General features: G+C 43.2%; 1 protein-coding gene across 2 annotated transcripts in view; it reads right to left on the reverse strand.

Annotated features, from left to right (window-relative positions):
• Window positions 1–693: 693 nt before the first annotated feature.
• ATOH8 (atonal bHLH transcription factor 8) overlaps window positions 694–23,098 on the reverse strand; it is a 33,068-nt gene continuing 10,663 nt past the window's right edge. The window contains exons 2-3 of one of the 2 annotated variants that reach the window (XM_030565568.1): window positions 16,610–16,801; window positions 694–2,036 (exon numbers count right to left, since the gene is read on the reverse strand). In XM_030565568.1, the coding sequence (XP_030421428.1) occupies window positions 2,031–2,036; window positions 16,610–16,801 (198 nt within the window). In that variant the 3' untranslated portion in view covers window positions 694–2,030. Of the gene's footprint in view, window positions 2,037–10,828; window positions 10,966–16,609; window positions 16,802–23,098 lie in introns of those variants that run through there. The other variant, XM_030565567.1, reaches the window with a different exon arrangement.

Consider the following 23,098-nt stretch of genomic DNA (forward strand, 5'->3'; position numbering starts at 1 on the left):
TTATCTCCCACCAGTGGTTCCAAGCTAAATTCTGTGCATGTACCCAATGGGAAGGCAGGTTTACTGCTAACTGAAGCAGAGTTTGTCGCTAGGCCCAAGAGCAAAACTTCCGTCAGCACCCTCAGATACCCACATTCGCTTATGTTGTGGTGTTTCCTCCTCCCTGCCCCTCAATCTTCAATTCCTTCCCAGTTTCTCCCTCAGGTTAGTTAATTCTCCTCTATTGTACCAAATCCATCAGTTCATACCTCCCCCTCCCATCTTCCTGGTATCTCTCAGCAGTGGGTCTTCAAAGCTGCAGCAATTCCCTCCAGTAGCCCTATAGTGATTGCTGATAACACCCCACTGGAGATTTCTGGGTGGTTGCTTCACTTCTGGTAGCATTGCTCAAGTATGCTGTGACTCCGAAGCACTGTGTGGGCTTTGGGAGATGTATTTACTTCCCGTTCAAGGGTGTATCATGCAAGGGCGCCTCAGGCATTTCAACTGGGAACTCTCTCATGCCCTCACTGGAAACCTGCATTCCAGTGAACAAGCCCTCAACCCAGAGTCCAGTGCTCAGTCACGTAGGGTCAGATGCTCTTCAGGGTGGATACCATGCAGCCACTCAGCCTTCATATACCGCCACAAAAGCCAGGAGTGATCTCTTTAAGTTGGTGAGCTCATACAGAAAAATAAACAGATGGCAACTGATGAGTTCAGGATTTTGTATTGATATCAGGTCAATGGTTTAGTAGCACACAGTCTGATCTCCCCTCTGCACACATGCTTAATTCCTGCTGAGGTTGCTAAGAGTTACATGTTCATATAATGAAGAGACTCCCCTCCCCCATGCAACTCCAGACATATACACACAGGGCCAGATTAAGATCTTTTACACTGGAGTAAATCAAGCGTAAGTAAACCTGATTTACACTAGTGTAACTGAGATCTGAATCTGTCCCCTGAGGTATAACCTTTATCCTTAAGTGAAAATGAAACAGGTTAATCTCCTTTCTTTACAAACCCATATTCTTTTACTCTGACACTGAATTCTGTCCTCCACCACTAGCAGATGTCTTGCATATGAACTGCATTACCTATAAAGTTTGCTTACTCCAAGCAAATGGTTCTTAACTTTTTTACTTCAATTTGAAGCGAAAAATACAGTATAGGATTCAAATGCCTTTGCATTACATGGGTTTTTAACTACTTAAAAAAAAACCAGCCAAAAATGACTTCTCAAAACTGAAGGAAACAACTACTGAATTGTTTTGCTAAACACCATGCTGCCTATCTGAACTGTCTTATTGATTTTTTTTTATTGCTTTACGTGGCACTTTTTATTTATTGATATATTTATATTTAAAAAGCATAGATCTGGTTTCAGCTCTCACTTTGTGTCACTATTTCTACCCTATGCACGTTTCCCAGCAGGAAGAAAACCAGGTAATTGCCAAAGAAGTAGAACAATGAAATCGCTGAAAGAAAGAGAGATCAACTCTGGAGCAAGTGTTGGTGTGTCCTGGCTTTTTCCGGCTGTGAATGCTGGTTCCAGGGCTGCAAGTAGATAGATATGAACAGGAGAAAGAAAAGAGGAAACTTTTAGAGAAGGATTCAGAAATTCAGATTTGTCACTGATTGAACTGGCCCACTCAACATTACCTAAATGGAATTTCTGAGTTTTCTTTGGCTCAAGGATTTAACATTTAAGGCAAAACTAGACACAGTGTAGAAGCTCCATCGAGTCTTTGGCACAACAGCTACAACAACAATAAAATGACTGTACAATATGAGCCGAGAGCATAACATTTCCCAGTTAAGCAAAGGGAAAAGTGCTAAATAAATTGCACATACTAAAAGGTGGCTGGCTTAAAAAAAAAAAGGCATCTCCATTTTCTTTTTCAGAGATTGAGAAAGTCCCACTGCCAACTGTCGTCTTGAAAAGGGGTCTTTGCAAAAAGCTGCAGTCTTCATCTGGATCATGCAACCTTTGCCAAGAATGGATGGAACTCTGATTGGAAAGTCTTCTGAATCCTCCCTCCTGGTTATTACTCCTGGAAAGAAATGACACATCACAGTGGTAAACATATTGGTGAATGGGAGATTCTTTCAATGACACCAGGTGCTTGTTCTTTGAAGGCCCAGTCCTGTGTCTATAAAAGTCCATCGCAGTGCTCTTCCCATTTTCTTCAGTGGGGCAGGATCAGGCTTACTTGCTGTGAGAAGGAAAGGTTAGGTGAACTCAGCAAAACCTGAATGATATGGTGTCTCAAGGATAGAAGCACAGAACGTTAAGGGCCAGATTCTGCTATCGCTATTCCCAATGAGTAGCCTTTTACTGAGCAGGGTGTCCCCTTGAAATCTGTGGGGCAGATGGTGAATCCCAAGCTCACACTACTAAGCAGTCGCTCTCGGGGGCGCCCAGGCTCTGGCTGACTTTAAAGCTTCATTGTGAGTAAGGAGTTCACAGGCCATTTCAGAGAGCGACATACTACTCAGAGAGTGGCAGAATCATGCCTGGATCAGATCCTTGTTGAGCTGGTTCAAGTTTTTCATGAGTCTTTTTTTTTTTAATGAAAAATGACCTTTTAAAAAAATACTATTCCATGAAAAGTATTTTTTTTAATGTTTGATTTTTCATCCAAAAGAGTAAAACTATTTTTTTTCATATTTTGTTTTTTCCCACCTTTCCCCCTGCCCTTTCTAGTGACAAAATGGAAAAAAAATGGGGGGAATGAGGAAAAAGGGAAGTGAAAAGAGGAGTCCCCTTCTGCCAGCAAACTGAAAAATGTTGGGAAAAATGGTTTTAGATTTTTTTGAAAAATATACTTATTTTTTCACGCAGCTCTCTTCATTCCCCCCGACTTGTCAATGCTTCTGACCCCACACTTTCTCTTCTTCCCCATCACCTTTCTTTCCTCCTATAAATTTCATTCTCTCCTCCCCCACAAATCCTCTCCATCTCTTCTTTCTCCTTCCTGACCACTGGACTCACAGCGGCAAGCCCCAAAGTCCTATGGTAAAATTCAGGGCTGTCTTGCCAGTTGTGTTTCCCACTTTCACATGCACAAACTAGGGGTTCCCCTTGGCCATGTGCCAGATGGGTCCCCAAAAGCAAATTTATGCTGAAAATGAGAATTTATTTGCAAAGCATGAAATTGTAGATGCTCAGATACCACAGTGATGGGCAAGGCCTCCGAGCTTGGGTAGAACAGAACAGAACAGAATGGAGCTTGGGAGCCACAATATCCTTGCCTAAGAGGGAATAAAGCAGCTTGGGATGTGGAAAACCCATGTTTGAATCCCTACTCTGCCAGATATGGAGCAGGGACTTAAATTTGAGTCCCCCACATCCTATGTGAGTGCCCTAATCACTGGGTGTAGAGTCAATCTCTCATTGAGATGCCTTTGAAAATCCATTAAGTGCCCATCTTCAGATTTACAAATTCATTCCAGCTCTAAGTCACTTTTAAAAATGAGACTTTGGATCCCAAGTCACTGAAGCACTTTTGAAAGTTTTACCTTGATAGTTAGTGACACAAAATAAAAAACCCGTAAGAACAGCTGCGGTGGGTCAGACTAATGCTCCACCTAACCCAGAATCTGGTCTTCTGACAGTGGCCAGTGTCCAGGGCTGGCTTTAGGCCGATTGTCCCGAATCAGGCTCCCCTCCCCCGCCTAAGAGGGCCCCACGCCCGTGCCTAATAGGGCCCTGTGCCCTAAAGAAGAGCACCTAACTTTTTAATTTTTACTCACCCTGTGGCGAGTCCGGGTCTTTGACAGCACTTCAGCAGCAGGTCCTTCACTCGCTCTGGGTCTTCGCGGCATTTCGGCAGTGGGTTCTTCAGTGCCACAGAAGACCCAGAGCGAGTGAAGGACCCGCCACCGAAGACCCGGACTGCCGCCGGGTATTCAAATTGGGCCCCGCATTTCCTAAAGCTGGCCCTGCCAGTGCCAGATGCTTTAAAGAGAATGAACAGAACAGGGCAATTATTGAATCATCCAGCCCCTGTTATCCAGTCCCAGCATCTGGCAGTCAGAGGTTTAGGGTTACCCACTGCATGGCGTTGCATCCCTGACCATCTTGGCTAACAGCCATTGATGAAACTACCCTTCATGAACTTATCCAAATAGTTTTTGAATGCCATTATACTTTCAGCCTTCACAACATCCTGGGCCACTGAGTTCCCCAAGTTGACCGTGCATTGTGTGAGGAAGTACTTCCTTATGTTTGTTATGAACATACTGCCTATTAATTTAATTTGGTGACCTTTGGTTCATTTGTTATGGGGTAAATAATACTTCCTTATTCACTTTCTCGACACCATTCATGATTTTACAGAACTCTATCATCTCCTCCTCTTAGTCGTCTCTTGTCTAACATGAAGAGTCCCAGCCTTTTTAATCTCTCCTCATATGGAAGCTGTTCCATACCCCTAATCACTTTTGCTGCCTTTCTCTGTAATTTTTCCAATTCTAATATAGCTTGTTTGAGATGGGGTGACCAGAACTGAACGCAATATTCAAGGTGTGGGTAAATCATGGATTTATATAGTGGCATTATATTTTTTGTTTTACCATCTCCCTCTTTTCTAATAATGGCTAGCATTGTTAGGTTTTTTTCAGTGCTGCTGCACATTGAGCAGATGTTTTCAGAGAATTATCCACAATGACTCCAAGATCTCTTTCTTGAGAGGTTTGAACCCATCATTTTATATTTATATATATATAGTTGGGATTATGTTTTCCAGTGTGTATAACTTTACATTTATCAAAATTGAATTTCATCTGCCATTTTCTTGCCCAGTTTTGTGAGATCCCTTTGTAACTCTTTGCACTCAGCTTTGGACTTAACTATCTTGAGTAGTTTTGTACCATCTGCAAACTTTGCCGCCTCACTGTTTACCCCTTTTTCCAGATAATTTATGAATATGTTGAACAGCACTAGTCCCAGTACCAATCCTTGGGGGACCCCGCTATTTACTTCTCTGCACTGTGAAAACTGGCAGCTTATCCCTACCCTTTGTTTCCTATCTTTTAACCAGTTATTGATCCATGAGACGACCTTCCCTCTTAGCCCATAACTGCCTGCTCTGTGTAAGAGCCGTTGGTGAAGGACCTTATCAAAGGCTTCCTGAAAGTCCAAGTACACTGCATTGACTGGATCATCCTTGTCCACAAATTTCTGTGTTTCTAATTCTAGCTGATAAGTGAGGAACGATTTCCCTTTATAAAAGTCATGCTGATCATTCTTTCCTAACATAGCGTTTTCATCTGTGTCTGATGATTCTGTTCTTTACTATAGTTTCAACCAATCCACCAGTTAGGCTTACTAGCCTATAATTGCCAGGATTATCTCTGGAGCCCTTTTTAAAAACAACTGTTGTCACATTAGCTATCCACCAGACATCTGGTACAAAGGATGATTTAAGCGATAGGTTAGATACTACAGTTCTGCAATGTCATTATCTGAGTTCCTTCAGAACTCTTGGGTGAATACTGTCCAGTCCTGGTGACTTCTTATTGTTTAATTTATCAATTTGTTCCAAAACCACCTCTATTGACACCTCAGTCTGGGACAGTTCTTCAGATATGTCACTTAAAAAGAATGGCTCAGGTGTGGGAATCTCCCTCACATCCTCTGCAGTGAAGAACAATGCAAAGAATTAATTTAGCTTCTCAGCAAGGGCCTTGTCTTCCTGGAGTGCTCTTTTAGCACCTTGAACATGCTAAAGGAGCTCTCAGCTTCCACTGACTGCACTGGGAATTAAAGGTGCTCTGCACCTCACAGAAAGAGATGCAGGACTGAGGTCTTACTCAGAAGGTGCCGGAACTGGAGTTCCAGTACTCTCTAAAAGTGCTTAGACTTTAAACTGAGATGTGACATATAAATGTAGGTGCATTGGTAAGAACAGAGGCATTGCCAGACTGGACCAGACCTGAGATCTGTTTAGTCCAGTATCTCATCTCTGACAGCGGCCAGTACCGGATGCTTCAATGGAAGGTGTGGAAACCCTGCAGTAGTAGATGTGGGATGATCTGCCCCTTGCATTAGGTCTCATCCTGATCTCATGTACTTAGAGATTGGCTTAAACCCCGAAGCATGAAGTTTAATATCTTTCTATAAATTTTGTTGTCATTAACTATGATAACTCTGGATAGTCTTGATACCCATATAAGAGTCCAGTCCTTTTTTGAATTATGTCAAGTTCTCTGCCTCCAATACTCTCTCCACGGCAGTGACCTCAACTGCACATTGAGCAGAGGTTTTTACTGAGCTGTCAATAATGATGCCCATGTCTGTCTTGAGCCTTAAAGATAGCCCTTATAGGGCTTCATAGAGCTTATCACTGAAGAGTGGGGGCTTTCTCTATTCCTGACCTAGACAAATCCCAAACCAGTGACATGTCTGCTTTGAAATAGGCAAAAGACACAAAAGATAAAACTAGTGATGCTGGATCAGACCCGAAATATACCAACTCTTGCATCTTGCCTCACTGTCTGGCAACAAACAACTCCAGAACAACAGGTCCACAGTGCACCCAGCCCATTGTGCAGTGTTCTGCATGGAAGGGAAAATCACCCTGGATTAGCCAAACAGCTGATTGCGCTCAAAGCATAACTTCCAGAAGGGCCTCCAGTCTGATTTGAAGATATCAAGAAATGGAGAATCCACCATTTCCCTGGATAGTTTGTTTCAACATTTAATCACCTCGCTGCTGGAAATCTGAATTTGTCTGGTTTGACCATTCAGTCAATGGTTCTTGTTATGTTTTTCTCTACTGGATCAAAGAGCCCTTTAGAACATGATATTTTCTCCCTGTGAAGTACTGGTGCACTGTAATCAAGTCACTTCACAATCTTCTTTCTGATAAGCTAAACAGACTAAGTTGTAAGGTATTTTCTCCTGCCCTGAAATCATTTTTTGTGGCTCTTTTCTGCATCCTATCCATTTTTTCAGGATTGCATGCTATATCAGGGATGTTATAAGGGTATCAATATTTTCTTTTATATTAGCAGTATTGGAAGCTGCGTGTGTTGCCATTTGCTACTGCATACTGTGCACGCCCCTTTAAATTTCCCCTTTTGTCCTGTATATGTGGGTATACAATGCACATCAGGGCTCATTCTTGCAATAAGGTCCATGCAGGCAAACCCAGGTGCTAGCACAGAGATGGTTTGAAGTCACTAGGGCACTACATGTATGCAGTAATCTGACCACACAGAACTCATTGCAGGGCCAGGGCTAAGGTTATCTTAGAAGTGGAGCATTTCCTATTAACAGATCTGGAGCCCATCTTTAAAACTAAAGCTTGGCTTCAAGCTGCAAATTTGTATCATGCATCTGGATTTTTAACACCCCAAAGTTTGGGGCAATCTGGATCCAGGGTTTTAATACGGCCCATTATAGAGCTACTGGCTAATTGTTAAAATTAGATTCAGTCTTGGTTCAGATTGTGAAAACTCTCATATTCCGGGGTTCTGGTCAGTTGCATCTCTGTTCAAAATATTTAACAAAGCCATCACATAAATACAATTAAATTCTTCACAATACGCATTTGTTTGTTTTCTACACTGAAAAAGAAACAGATGCCTCCCTAAAGTTCTTTATGGCAATGAAAACACAAAGAAATAGGAGAAATTACTCAGTTAAACATTCTTTTAACAGATTAAATGGTAACATCAAGAGCTCAAAGTGAAAACGTTTTTGGTGCCACTCAAAATGTTTTTTGGTTCTTGATGAGAATGAAAATGTAAGGATTTGACTAGGGAGAGGCAGAATCTCTTATTTTAACAATGATGGGCTCAGTTTTCAAACTTGGGTCTCCAGTTTGGGATCTGAGCACTCTCCTCAACATGGAGATGCTCACATCGGCTCTCATGGCACAGAAATGGTGATTTGAGTAACACAATGTAGAACAAGTGCCCTAATTTAGTTTTGGAAATCTGAAAGTTGTGATCTGAGTTTTTTAATAAATTAGATTTTGCTAGCAGGCAGGCAGACAATTGTATTTACCTTAAACGATTTGGTAGGAAAATCATCTCTTATTCTGTGTCTGTCAAACAATCAAGACATTTTATGACACTAAGTAAATATAATTATTAATAATTACCACAACAACATTTGGTTGCTTAAAGACTACTTCATTCCTTATGGAATCAAAACATAAAACAGGAAAGGGGGCAGGGAAACCCTGGAGAAATGAACTACCTCAGTAATGGACAGTAGAAAAATGGATTCTCTTTGAATCCCATGCTGTAACATGTAACAGCAATATTAGTAAGCTAGACCTTTTCCATTGCAGAAATGAATTATTAGCAATAGTCTTTGGAGAAAACAAAAGGGAACAAAGTAGGGAGCCTTGCTGCCTGGACATCAGAGGGGTTCTGCTTGGAAACAGGCTTGCAGGACTGGCAGCCTCAGATTCTAGTCCAAAGCCTACTGAAGTCAATGGCAAGACTCCTCATGCCTTCAGAGGGCTTTGGATTGCTGAGTTTTGTCAATTAGTAAACAAATTGGATCATAACAGGTTCTGCATTCATTTGTTTTGACCCAAGGTCCTTTATATATTACCATGTAATGCATGATTAATAGATGTTGTGCAATGCTGCTTTAGTAATAGGAGATCTCCTCGCAGGTCTTTGCTATGAAATCTTTGCTGAGAGGCAGGGAAGGCCAGTGATATTTATGTGCAAATGAATGGATTGGCCAAGTGCAGATAAATGACGTTGTGAATGCAAAAGGAAGGCATTCTATGTGATTTGATGTTGTAGGAGCTTTGTAAGTTACACTGGCATTCCACTGATTCAGTGTAGCTACCAGGGCCGGCGCTTCCATTGAGGCGAACTAGGCAATCGCCTAGGGCGCCAGGATTTTCGGGGGGCGGAATTTTGCTGGGGGGGGGCGGCGGCAGGCGGCTCCGGTGGACCTGCCACAGTCTTGCCTGCGGAGGGTCCGTTGGTCCGCGGCTCCAGTGGAGCTGCCGCAGACACGGCTGCGGCAGCCCCACCGGAACCATGGACCAACAGACCCTCCGCAGAAATGGCTGCAGGAGCTCCACCAGAGCCGCAGGAGCAGCGCGCAGGGTGGCGAAATGGCCGTGCGCCTAGGGCGCGAAAAACTCTAGCACCGGTCCTGGTAGCTACTCCTCGTTTTCAGTGGTCTAAGTCAGATCAGAATCAGGCTCACTTGTTTCCCAGCCCTTCCTCTCTTCTCACAGTAGTCAGAAAGTTCTAAGGCTGATTTAATTAATAACTCACATGGAAGTCCCCTAATTCTTGAACTTGACAATTTGACTAATGACCTTAGCAAACGGGCATTGTTGGGAAGCATTTAAAATGAAGTGGTTTCAATAGACCAAGATGCCAGTGGAATCTGGTTGGTTTGTGTTCATTAACTTCCACATAAATGAGGGCCAAACCCTAGACCCAGTGCACAGTCTATGTAAAAGAGACGGGTGTGCAGGAGATACGTGGAGAAGTCAGGGGAGAATCCTCAACACCAGGCTGTGGAACCTACAGTTACAGAAGACCATGCAGCTGCTGTATTCCCTCTTAAGCAGGGCTATTGTGGCTCTTTAATAGATCTACATAGATCACCAGCCTTGCTCTTGTCTATCCTCTGCTGGGCATAGGGACAGCCTGAATTGCTGTGCTTATTGGCACTTGGGGTATGTGTGCGGGCTCTCCACATGCTATCTTTTATGCAGCGGAAAGACTCCAGTGCTAGCCTTTTGCTCAACATCATTGCATCTTGAGTTATTGATGGAGCAGAAGGGATGTGATCTTGAAACCCAGCTGGGCCAGTGCAAATGTGAGGAGTGCAGCAATGGAATCCATAGAGAGATGCTGGAGCCCTGAGAATCCACTGCCTGCAAAGGGCAAGGGAACTTACTTGGACTCCACGCCCTTACTGCCCCCCTTCTACAGAGAGCAAGATCAATGATGGCAACTAGGATCACTTACAGCATCCAGGTGCTAGACCAGTTCAAGACAGAAGAACCGCTGGAGCATCTTAAGTTAACGCTGGCTTGCAGCAATAGCATGGGTTGTGCTGCATCCTCTTGGAGTGGCTGCTCTTTAGCGTTATCCCCTTTGGCACCTAGACTGCTCCAAATCGTAGGTTTATCAAAAATGCATGATTGCCATGAAAGGGCTGCTAGTGGCTAGTTGCGTGGGGGGCACATCAGTGTGTGTGTAGCTGCCTGGTATATCTCCCTAATTCAGATGGTCATTTTGTCCCAGAGTTCATGTGGTTTTGTTCTTGGGTGTGCTGCACAGCAGATGGCAGTGTAACATTTTAGACAGCGGAGCCCATGCTGTCCTGGGGTGTCTAGGAATGGCTGAAAATTTTGTATCGTGTGGGACTGGGATGGTGAGGAGAGCCAGCTCAGGGTTTCTCTACAGCCTTCAAAGGCAGCTTGTGCTACTTTCCCAGCTGTAGACAGCTAGGAGAGGTTCCCCATGCCGAAGTGGACAATTCCTCCTTTAGTCATGCTAAGCTGCCCACCTCAGGGAAGCAGAGTGGCTATTATTAAAGAGCAACTTCCGCTTTACTAGAACAAGGGGAAATGGGAGCCTGAACCTTACTTACCAGAAACACCCAGGCATCATGAACCTCCACTGAAGAAATGGAGTTAAGATGATCAAGACTTTACTGCACCTGGTATTTAGCAATGTGACCACTGATACGCGTTACAATCATCAGTACCTGTGTTTACTATCAGAACAGCAATCATCTTCATAAATCTCTAAAATTAGTGTGATAGATCTTCAAGGGAAGGAGCCATGGCTTTACGTTGGGGCTGTGTCTCCATAATAGTCCTAGTGCATCACATCACAGTATCTGAGAACAATTCATCTCTAAGGAAAATGTTTCAGCGCCATACGACTGCTGCCTTCCGCTACCTATTCCTTTTATGTTAGAAAATCACTGCTCGTTCGTCCCAGGAGTGTGGGTAGGGAAGCTGCAGAAAACGTTGCCTAAAAATTGGAACAGAATTGCCTGTATTAGAGCTGGATTCTGCAAAGGAAAAATTAAGTGGCATTAGAGCAGGGGTAGGCAACCTATGGCACGCGAGCTGATTTTCAGTGGCACTAACGCTGCCCGGGCCCAGGCCACCGGTTCACGGGGCTCTGCATTTTAATTTAATATTAAATGAAGCTTTTTAAACATTTTAAAAGCCTTATTTACTTGACATACAGCAATAGTTTAGTTATATGTTATAGACTTATAGAAAGAGACCTTCTAAAAATGTTCATATGTATGACTGGCACATGAAACCTTAAATTGGAGTGAATAAATGAAGACTCAGCACCCCACTCCTGAAAGGCTGCCGACCCCTGCATTAGAGCACGGCAAGAAAATCTGTGTGTGTGTGTGTGTGTGTGTGTGTGTGTGTGTGTGTGTAATTAATTAATTAATTTCTTGCCTTATATAATTTTTAACATGATAGTATAATAGAGATTTTATTTTTAATTCCACATATACATAGATACAATTGTAATTATATATATATTTAGTTTCTAATTTTTAATGGTGTGTGTACACACATATAAACATATATAGGGAATTAAAAATAAGAAGCTAAATTCCAGCAGAAAACTTTTTTATTGAGCTCCAACTGTTCTTCTGTTATTCATAACCCAGTTTCCTCTCTCACAAAGAGACCTTTTGCATGGTTTTTCCTTCTGCCTCTATAACAGCTGCTCTCAGTGTTGTATCCTGAGTGATGATGAGGTTCTGAAAGTGTTTTTTTGGAACAGATGGCCAGGAGAGAGCTGGGGAATGTGCCAGCAGAAAGCTGGGGAATGTGCCAAATCCTGCAGTGACTGAGTGCTTTGGGTTCCAGCTCGCGTGCCTTTCCCCTGCCCTCTGCCCTAAGTGGCGCCAGCAGGACTTCCCAACTAGCACTCTGAACATCTGGAGTCTGCGACTGCCAGGAGGGGGGGGGGGGGGACCCTCCCTGCTCCAGCTTAGCTTCCATGTACTCAACAATGTTACTGACTAACAGAACAACTAATCAAAAACAAAGAAGAGGGGGAAGGAAAGAAGAAAGAACCTTGCAAGCTAAACAGCTGCAGCCACACAGAGAAGCAAACTTACTCACTGCATGGGGTTAACAGTTAACATTATATTTAGAAAGATAATGAAACAAGCTCTGCTATTGTTCAAAAGTTTGAGCGGGTGGTGGCGGTGGAGCTGCCACTCTCCTGTATGCAAGGGGTAGCCCACCAAGCATTGTGTGGTGAATTACTTGTGTGGGATACTTAGTGAGGTACCCTGCTCCCGTGCCCCACAAGAGGCCATGGAGAGGCTGGCCAAGGGGAATGCCACAGCCGCTATGTGCGCCATGGAGCCGTGCTCGGGGTGGGGATGAAAGGGGGTTTGGAGTGAAGTCTGGAAAGAAGGCAGCAGCATGGCTGGTGTATCCACAACTTTGTAGATCCACTGGTGAAATCCTCTTGCAGAGTCAGCAACCATAGTACAGATCGTGAGTTATAACAGCAGCTAGGTTAGTGCTCGGTGGCCTGAGATGAGGATACGGCCATTTACTCAGACTATGTCCTAGGCACTGCCTGTTTGTAGGGATGAGTGGGGGAGGAGGGAACAGAACAATAAAAAGGATCATTTGTGGTAGTGGTAGAAGAAGGATCCATGATCCAATGTGTGCGGCCATAACTGTGTAATGAATGAAGCTTGTTTGTATTGCATGCCACTCTTCTATACAGCAATAGTGTGTGGTTAGCACTCTACCAGGGCCTGATCCAAAGCCCACTGCAATCAGGGGAATCTCTCCATTGACTTCAGCGGGCTTTGGATTGTGTTCTGTAGGTGTGTCGAATGCCACACAATATAGAAAAATATAATACGTATTCTCTTCTCTGACCCACCCTCTGCAGCTTTTACGTCCACAACGCTCACAAGAATGCCAACGGAGAGTTGTGCCCGAGACTACAGGATATTCCCTATCCCACTGTGTCTGCTTCAAAGGAGCTTATTACCCCATCTCTGTAAGATACGAGTGGGACTCCCTGTGCTGAATTCTCCCCTTGGACGAGCATCCAGGTCTCCCATTCACTGGGATTGGTGCATGTGTCTTCAAGAGCAGGAGGTGGCTCAAATGATTTATATAACAGATTGAAAGGCAATTTTAAAAAATGAAGATGTTCATAAGAATCCTCTCTCCCCCTGTGCTCCCCATAGCCCATGGCCATTTATTTTACAAAGAGGCATTTGAAGTCTTTCATTTTACCCTTGGTTTCTTTTAAATAGGATCGCCAAACACCCCTTAGTCAAGTCTCAGCTAGAATAGCAGCATAAATTGCCAGATCACTCTGTGTTTTAGACTTGTTAAGAGGAGCATTTTCTAGCATAAAAGGTTTCAAAGGATAAATCCAACTCTTCTAATTAGGACAATGGAGTGAAAAGAAAAAAACCCAAGTCTGAGCAATAGTCTAATGTCCGGAATAGCAGATAATTCAACATCAAAAACAAAGCAAAAGGCTACACATCATCAGCAAATTCAACATCTGGAGCCGTTGCCTGTCAAAACAAACCCCAATCAGCTACTTTTGCGTGAAAAGCTCATGGTGCCATAGCACATTCTGTAACCTGCTTGAGAATTGAGAATGGCATGAGAGGAGACAAACCACAATAAAATAAAGATGACAGTAGATAAAGGTACTGGTGGATGGAGTGAAGTGAAAGACATTGCTTGAGGACTTGACTGTCTTTACTTGGCTTGTTATAACTTTAAAGAGCAAAGAACAAACAACCCAAAGTCGATAATTCAGCAGAACTACCTAGTGAATCGCAGCTTTTGAAAACTGATTAAAAACACACTGAGATCTTGGAAAACGAGCTGACTTCAAAATTAACAAGAGAGCAGTGGTTTTGATCCAAGACACTGTATCCTCGTCCAATAGTCTAAGGAAGACCCCCCCCGCAGAAGAGAGATCTTTTTACGCCACATGAAGTCCAGAGCTCAGATCTTTTATGAACAAATACCTCAGCCTTTTAATTTACTAATGATTTCAGTGTTTTCATATCTGATATTTACACCGCTATGGATTATGGGGCTAGAGGGAAGGCAGAGGAAATTAAGCGGATTCTCATTTTAGGTATAAAGAAGTGGGTTTTTCCTACATTTAAATAGATTCACTTCATCCCATTTTTAAAGGCTAAAGATCACATTCGTGTAATTTAAAGGTCCCAATCCAGAACCCTTTTATGTCAAAAGGAATCTTCCCATTAGCTTCAAAAGGTGTCAGATTTGGCCCTGGCGGTGACAAAACTGCCCTTGGGTGTACTTTCATTGGTGCCAGGGGAAGCTTCCAAATTCCGCTAACCAATAGAAGTGCTGGTTTGCCCTCAGCACTCTGACTGGTTGCTGGAATTATTGACTGGTTAGTGTGTCCAATCAATGCCTTAGTTTTGGCCTTAGCCTCGACTGAGCGCCTTCTTGCCAGCATATTAGGAAATACTGACCAGGATAACATGACACTTGTTGATTCAGCTGGAAGAGTCTGCCTTGCTGAATAGAGACTACGGGCCTAGTTCAGGCCTTGGATAAACCTGAGGATGTTTCCTGAAATGTTCTCCTTCCCAGCTGGGACCCCTAAACAAAAATGTTGTGTTTGTGAGACTCAGAAATAGAAACTGATCAGTCTGGTATCAATGTGTAGAAGACAAAGCCCCCCCCTTCTATTTCTGAGCAGGCATTTGGGGAGGGCTGGGCTTGCATTTCTTTGGGAAGTTGAGGGTCAGGAAGATTTTGTTTTGGGACGTGATTATTGTTGCTGCCTAGTGGTTGTATGTGAGGGGAGAAATGTACTGCTGTCCGGTGAGAGTTTCTGCAAATGGGAGAGATCTTCTTTTATGTTTGAGTGAAACTGAGAGAATAAATAGCATAAACGTCAGTGTTTAGCTGTTTATTAAAGACCAGTTAAAACCTAAACCACAGCTCCGAACACCCATGAATCTGGAGCAGTTTGAAATCTGGAACTTTTATGTCTTTAACCCTTCTTTTAGTTTCCATAATCTTGGACAATGGTTCTCAAACTATTGGAGATCCATCATCAAAAAACTGGTCTGCCATCCACCATCTCCTGATCCTTTGCAGCTTGGTGGGGTGCTGAGTTTGGGGCAAGTGAGGCACTGGTTCTGGGCTGTGCTTCTCTTCTCTTGCCCCACCACCCACACCAGCCATCAGCACTATTTGAAAAGGCTGTGAAGCTGACTGTCCTGTCCTCTGCCACGACTCTGAGCTATGCAGGACAGGAGGGAGTAAGGGATGGGACTGCTGCCCTGTGGGGCTGAAGGGGATGGAGCAGGGACAAGTGACAACAGGAGGCAAAGAGAGGTAGAGAATTGGTCTCTTTCTGCCCCTGCCATAGGTTCTTCTCACCGTGACATTACACCATTTTTTTTTCTTAATCTGTGGGATAAGACCATCCAGGTGACCATTGCAACCCACCCCATTGGTTAAGAAACAATGACATAAAGTGTTAGCAATATATGTAAGGAATGTCTCAGTTGACTCTGTCCTCTGGATCTTTCAGTGTGTCTCAGCCTGATTTCTGTCGGTATTTTAAACAGTAACCGTCTTGGAGCATGGGATTTGTCTTTTGGTGTACGTCTTGTATGGAACAGAGTACAAAGGTGTGCTAAGTCATAAATATTAATCATGTCTGCTAAAGGAAGAGGCCAGGAGAGTATAATTCTGTTTTATTTATAAATTGGGTTTCTGAAAAAAATATTTGTTGAGAAAAAATGAGGAAACCTTTCTGAATCAGAGGTAGATCTTACTACAACTAAAGGTGGTGAATACTGCTCAGCTTAGCTGTCCATTCATCCATTAAAGTCCTGCTGATTTATTATCCTGCATGACAACTGGGTACAGAATGCGGAGGGAAGTTCAATTCAAGTTTACAAAACCCTTTTTGTCGTAAAACTCTGAACAAAGACATCAATCACTCTTTTAATTTACCCATGTCACTTTCCAAGAGGAAAACTGGCAGAATGCTCAGTTTCCTCTTTAACACGGCTTGATGATGATTTCCCCTAATTGGTTCAATGTTAAGTAACCTGAAGGAATGCAATGTGTAATTAGATTTAGTGTTGTTTCCCCAAGATACCCATATGTTCTTCAGGTCAGACATCTCGCTAATGTGTTTATATGTACAGTGTCTCCATTAGCTACTTCTTTTTTATTCTGTTGTCAGACGATTTTTTTTGGAGATAAGCGTTAGATTAAACAAAACAGAAAACACAGCTGAATGATTGTGTTTTATGATCTACAAAAGGCGACCCAAGGCTGGTTTGTTTTAACAAATAACAGCCACAAGACAATGCTAATAGGATCGTGGTCATGTTAAAGTGTGTTGGGCAAGTAGCAAGAGGAAGAGCTTGGCCCAGAAAATAGGAAGGATGGAAAAGTTTTTGATTAGAGAGGAATGTGGTTGTTACAAGATCACATAGATCCTGGAGGGGAGGAGCGGGGGGCAAAGAAAACCAAAAAAATGGGGAAAGAATAAGGAATAAAAATAAGGAAATGTTCAAAGGATGGAGAGAGAAGGAAACCACCTTGGATTATTTGTGTTATTTTGTTCTCTTGAAACATACCTTCCTTTTTTTAGATCTCCCTTCTGCCTGCAAGGTCCTAGTGCACTGCTCCACGCATTCTGAGAAGCTCATGTTACTGTGGTCAGCGCTGTAATCCATGTCAGCTAGTCTGGCCAGGGAAAGGATATAGTTACAGGCTATTCTCAAAATGGCCAGTTTGGACAACTTTTGACCATAAGAATAGCAGGGAACCTAGAAAGGGTAACAGGAAAAAAAAAATTAGGCCAGAAAAATAAAATATCTGTGCTTGAAGGCATGATAAAACAATTGTAGGTTATTTATTTAGCAGTTGTTTAACATAAATAGGAGTTTGACTGATAACAGGCCATATGGTGCCATCAGTTTTTTTTAAAGAGAACTCCCCTGCTGATCTCCACGGGAATGAAACCAGTGTGAGATGTCTTGATTTCAGCAGGGGCAGTTCTGCTTAAAATCTGATGGCAGGATATGGCCTGGGATGTTTACTCTAATTCGGTTTTGTGCTCAGTTGCCTGGCTGGTTTCATTTGGATACTGCAACCTTTGTGCCAGATTCTGATCCCCTCACTCACACTGAATAGCACCTTACTCCACAAGCAGCCACGCTGACCTAAGTGGGACTCCTCGTAGAGTACCGTACTATAGTGCGAGCGAGTGAAGGTATCCGAATCTGGCCCCTTGAGCTTTGACAACAACAATCAGCACTTACAGCAGACGTAGATGCAAAAATACAGCATCGTTGTTGAGTAGAACCTTGAGACAGTAATTCTTGCTCAGGTAATCCACACGCCATAAATCCGATGAAAGACCCAGCAGTCTCACCCCATTTCTCAGCCAAGATTTAACAGCAGAGGGCTGCGGTGAGGTCTTATATTACGAATAACTTAAGACTTTCACAGGACATACTCCTGAATGTTTTCTAGTATAATATAAAGTATTTGAATAATAAAAACTAATAATAATAAATTAATAAAAATAACTGGCACTTATATAAATAAATAAATTACAATAGCCTTGATTTATTTAAAATCATGGTCTTGCAAAACTCTTAAGTACATGCTTATCTTTAAGACATGAGTAGCCCCACTGTATTCAGGTCCAATTTTAAAGAGAACTCTCCCAGTTGAAGTCAATGGTATTCTTGTGCTTTGCTGGACTGGAGCCTTACTCACCAATTTACAGAACTGCCAGTGGGCCCTGCACTCAGTGACAAATCAGTGAGATTCTCCTGCATACAGAAAATTGGACTCTGAGGCCTGGTATACACTACAGAGTTAAGTTGATGTAAGAAAGCTTATGTCAACCTAATTATGTCAGTGCACATTCTACAGCTTTGCTCCCGCCGATGTAAGTACCCTACAACATCATAACTCCACCTCCACGAGAGGTGTAGCGCTAATGTCGGTGTGGCTACGGCAATGCAGCATCTGTGTAGGTACTGCATTACTTAGATCAGCTATTGGCTGTCACCCAGGGCAGGTGGGATGGCTCTAAGGGACCAGGGAGCCAAGGCAGGGGGCAGCTGGGCTCCTGGTGGGGAACTGCAAACAGAGCCTCCACACTGCCTCTCAAGTCGGTGGAAGCACTCCTGGTGAGGATGTACACCACCGACAGAAGAAGTGCAGTATCGACATGAACCACCACAGTAATTACTACGGTGGCTGCAAGTTGACCTAACATAGGTTGACTTAAGTTTGTAGTGTAGACATGCCCTGAGTTATTTACCTGAAACCCATCCCTGTACGCTAGTTCCCCAGTCTGTCTTTCTGTCAATCTAAGATTTTATACTATACCCATCACTGGAATACCTGAACTCTTCTGTAGTGTCTGACTGCCCAGCAGAGTCCCTTTCACCCTGATCCTGGTGGTGTTTGAAAATTGGGGAAGCTTCCTTTGTGCTTTTGCCCTTCTCATCCATGTCTCTCCCCCTAGGTTGTCTCCAGGTCCGTGAGCAGATAATGCAGAGCACACAACCAATACTCTGAACCAAATTCATCCCTGGTGTAATGCTATTGATTTTAATGAAGGGATTACATAGGCCCTCCATGTCCAACGTGTTTGCCAAACACACAGTCTCTCAGCTTGTAGGATGTGGGTTTGTATGATGAGACATCAAGGAGTATCTTGCACTTCTGCAGAAACAAGCCAACAATCTTCACAGGATTTTCCTCAAATTTTTAAAATGTATAGCACAGTATTTGTAATACTGGGGATGTAGGGAACCTGCTCTTCTCTCTCTCTTTGGAAAACCATCTTCCACTTGGTGGCATTCTCACAGCACATGAATCAGGGACCCACTCTAATGTTTACTAAGTAATAGAACCACCTCCTGTGTTCTGTTGTATTGGTGTGCTGGGGAGAAGATGCTTTCCTTTATGCCAAAAGCTAGCCAGGATCACTCTATAGGAGCACTCAAAACATTCTCATGTAAGAGTCACGTTAAGCATCGTCCATAATGCTCCACAGTAAATCAGTGGCCTGGCTACAAATGGAACACAAGACTTCCATTGGTACTTAGGCCTGGGCTACACTAGTGGGTGGGGGGGGGTTCAAACTAAGATATGCAACTTCGGCTACGCTATTCGCATAGCTGAAGTCGACGTATCTTAGTTCAACTTAACTGACCATCCTCACGGCGGCATGCTGAGGTGGAGAACAGGTGTCGATTCGGGGATTGATTTATCGTGCCTAGATGAGACATGATAAATCGATCCCCGATACATCGAACACTACCTGCCGATCCGGCGGGTAGTATAGACATACCCTTAGTGTTGTGTTCTCTCCATTAGTCCACAATTTCTCCCAACAGCCTGTTTACTTGGCTTTCAAGAGCTCCCTGCCTACTCTCAATCCTTTGTTGACACTTGCAGCTACTCACTGTGCTTCACTTCCAGTAGCACCTGGCCTACAACTCCACAATGGACTTAAGCTGGGCCTTTTTCTTGTTAAAGGAGAATCCATCGTAGTGACAAAAACAAAATATCTGTTATCATTGGAAGAGTATGACAGGGCCAATGAAAATCTCAGATCAAACAGAAGTCACAGCTGATGATCAAAGTAATATGGAGGGCAAAATGGAAGGTTTCAATGAAAAGTGGGAACGATTTCAAAGTTAAAGCAAGAAAGTTAAATCAAGTGGAAATAAAATGGACCATGAAATACACACATGTCCATCAGTTACAAAACAAAAACTGGAGGAAAATACCTTTTCCCTCCTGCTTCCCCTCCCTCTCTCTTAAGTTTTTTTTTTTAAAGAACAAATTATTTTGTGAACCATGTTTGTTACAAAGTTCAAGAAAAATCCCGTGTTAAAATCCTAGAGAAAATCATCAACTGGGATTAGAAGACACTTTTTTTCCGTACACTGTGACAAGGTATAAATTGGAGCAGCCCCGAGAGAAGGGTTTATTCAAGAGTGTGCACACCCAGAGAATTTCAGCTTTTCAGAGAGGATCAGAAAGCAGGATGGCAGGTGCACTACAGGAACACAGTCAGATATGGGTTTTCTCTCTAGTAACAGTGTTAGAATAGCTGTTTCCGAGAAGCACTTCCCATCTTGACTCAGATTTTTAATAGGGGAATTATAAAGAGGCTTGTGTGTTAATTATGAATAGATCTGAGACACAAAGTTCAGACCTGGATCCAAACATTCCTCAAAGAGGGGAAGTTCAGATTGGGGTTTTGGTATTCGCCCATTTGTAAGAAAAAGCCAGAAGTGGGCTGACAGGCAAATAGGTGTTGCAAGCCCTGGCTATGTACATGTGGTGGGGAAGGACTCTTTCAAGAGAGGTTTAAGTGTCAAGAACCGGTTCTATATTAGAGTATTTAAGAGATTTACTGCCTGATTCTGTTCTCATACTGGTGTAACACCAGTATTGGTGTCAGTGATACACTGATTTACACAGGCATGAGTGAGAGCAGAAGCAAGCTTCTAATTTACTCTTTTAAAGAAAGCAAACCTTTTCTTGCAACCACACCACCCCTGGCTCATCGGATCTCAGAGGCTAAGCAGGATCAGTTTAGCTAGTGCTTGAATGGGGGACGTACGAAGATTTAGGATGAACATAAGAACAGCCATACTGGATCAGATCACTGGTCCATCTAGCCCATTATCCTGTCTTCTGACAGTGGCCAGTACCAAATGCTTCAGAGGGAATGAACAGAACAGGGCAATTTATTGTCCCCTATTGTCCAGTCCCAGCTTCTGGCAGTCAGAGACTTAGGAACACCCAGATCATGGGGTTCTGTCTCTGATCACGTTGGCTAAAAGCCACTGATGGAACTCAAGTGTCAGAGGGGTAGCCATGTTTGCTGCTTTTACAGGTTCAGACGAAGAGTCCTGTGGCACCTTATAGACTAACAGAAGTTTTGGAGCATGAGCTTTCACAGATGCATCTGACGAAGTGGGTATTCACCCATGAAAGCTCATGCTCCAAAACTTCTGTTAGTCTATAAAGTGCCACAGGACTCTTTGCTGCTTTTATTGATGGAACTATCCTTCATGAACTTATATAATTTTTTTAACCCAGTTATACTTTCAGCCTTCACAGCATTCAATGACAAGGAGTTCCACAGTTGACTGTGCAATGTGTGAAGAAGAACTTCCTTATGTTTGTTGTAAACCTGCTGCCTATTCATTTCATTGGGTGACCCCTGGTTCTTGTGTTATGTGAAGAGGTAAATAAGACTTCCCTATTCACTTTCTCCACACTATTCATGATTTTATAGACGTCTAGCATGTCCCTCCTTAGTCGTCTCTTTTCTAAGATGAACAGTCCCCGTCTCCCTAATCTCTCCTCATACTGAAGCTGTTCCATACCCCTAATCATTTTTGTTGTCCTTCTCTGCACCTTTTCCAATTCTAATATATCTTTTTGAGATGGGGTGACCACAACTGCACGCAGTATTCAAGGTGTGGGTGTATCATGGATTTATATAGTGGCATTATGATATTTTCTGTCTATCCTTTTCTTAATGGTCCTAACATTCTGTTAGGCTTTTTGACTGCTGCTGCCCATTGAGCAGATGTTTTCAGAGAACTATCCACTCACTATGGGTAAGTTTACTCATAAATGCATGGGCAGGGGGATTTCTAAATTTCAGACTATGACAGACACTTAATTAGAATGTTCCCTTCATCTCTCTTCCCCCCGTTGCTTCCCAGCTAGTAGCAAGCCTCCAATTTTAGGTATAGAGGAGTTAGGAAGGAAGATTTCTCTAATATGAAATATGCTGTCATCTGCCAGAAAGGCAAGGAAATTGGCACTACTCTGTATTTATTTATGTTGAGAAGACACTGAGCTGATATCCCAATGGCAGCTGAAGTTTGGGCCCGGGATTAATTAGTTAATGTTTGTAAAGTTTGTTGGAGTCTACAAGGGCTAAGTACTATTATTGTTTCCTTGTTCCCCAGACAGGCACAGGCTGGAAGCAATGCAGAGAGCACACTGTAGAAAATGTACTGTAGGGAATAACTCTGCATTGGCAGGAGGATAGATGGGATCTGATGTAACAGGTCTGTCCCATCTCTGATAGCTATGATTCAGAGGCAATGCTTTTAGAACCCAAAGATGCTCCATTTAAAGCCAATGGGAAGTTTGCCATTGGCTTCAGGGGATTAGGACCAGGCCTTCAGCCAGCTCTGTGCTCTCTTGTGTCCGATCCTGTCCTATCCCACTAAAGAAATAAAGTATGTAAGATGCATCCCATCCCCATCACTGGAGGGAAAAATGCTGTGACATGAGGCCACTGAGAGTGGTGTGGAGCAAAGTAAGGGGAAGTCTACACAGCTAAAGCTGCACACGGGCTAACCTACCTGAGCTAGCTTGAATCCAGCTAGCATGGATAACAAGAGCTGTGAAGAAAACACAGAACAGGCTAACGAGTAGAGTCTGTACCCCGGGTCTGGGATGGGCTTGTTCTACTTGCGCAGCACTGTATTCACTGGCATTGTTACCCACCCTAACTGGACTCAAGTTAACTGGGTTGGCTAGCTTGTACACAGCTTTCGCTATCGACTTACCCTAAGTGGGGAAAGCGGTGGGTACAGGATCAATTAACAGTTCCCTCAATTAGTAGGACAATAGATATAGTCACAGTAACTGGCCAGATCCTCAGCTGGAGTAAATTAGAGGCACTCCATTGACTTGGATGGAGTTATGCCAATTTATATCAGCTGAGGATCTGGCCCAATATTTCCCTTCTATTATCAAAAGAACATGTTCATTTTTGTACAAATACATTATGAGCTCATACAAATAAGCACTATGTCTCCCATTCCACTCTCTCTTTTCACTAGTGTAAATCAGGGGCAACTCTAGCAAAATCCGTGGAGTTCCACCACTGTAATGCTGCATAAGTGACAGAAGAATCAGGCCTGGATAGAGCCGATCCTGCTCTGTTGCACTGCTGTAAGTCTGGACTAACTTCACTGCCTTGCATGGACTTGCTCTGGATTTACATAAGCATAAATGAAAGCAGAATTTTGCCCCATCTGTACAGTTGATAAGGC

The sequence above is a fragment of the Gopherus evgoodei genome, chromosome 5 (genome assembly GCF_007399415.2).
Source record: "Gopherus evgoodei ecotype Sinaloan lineage chromosome 5, rGopEvg1_v1.p, whole genome shotgun sequence".
In the NCBI taxonomy this organism is placed as follows: domain Eukaryota; kingdom Metazoa; phylum Chordata; order Testudines; family Testudinidae; genus Gopherus; species Gopherus evgoodei.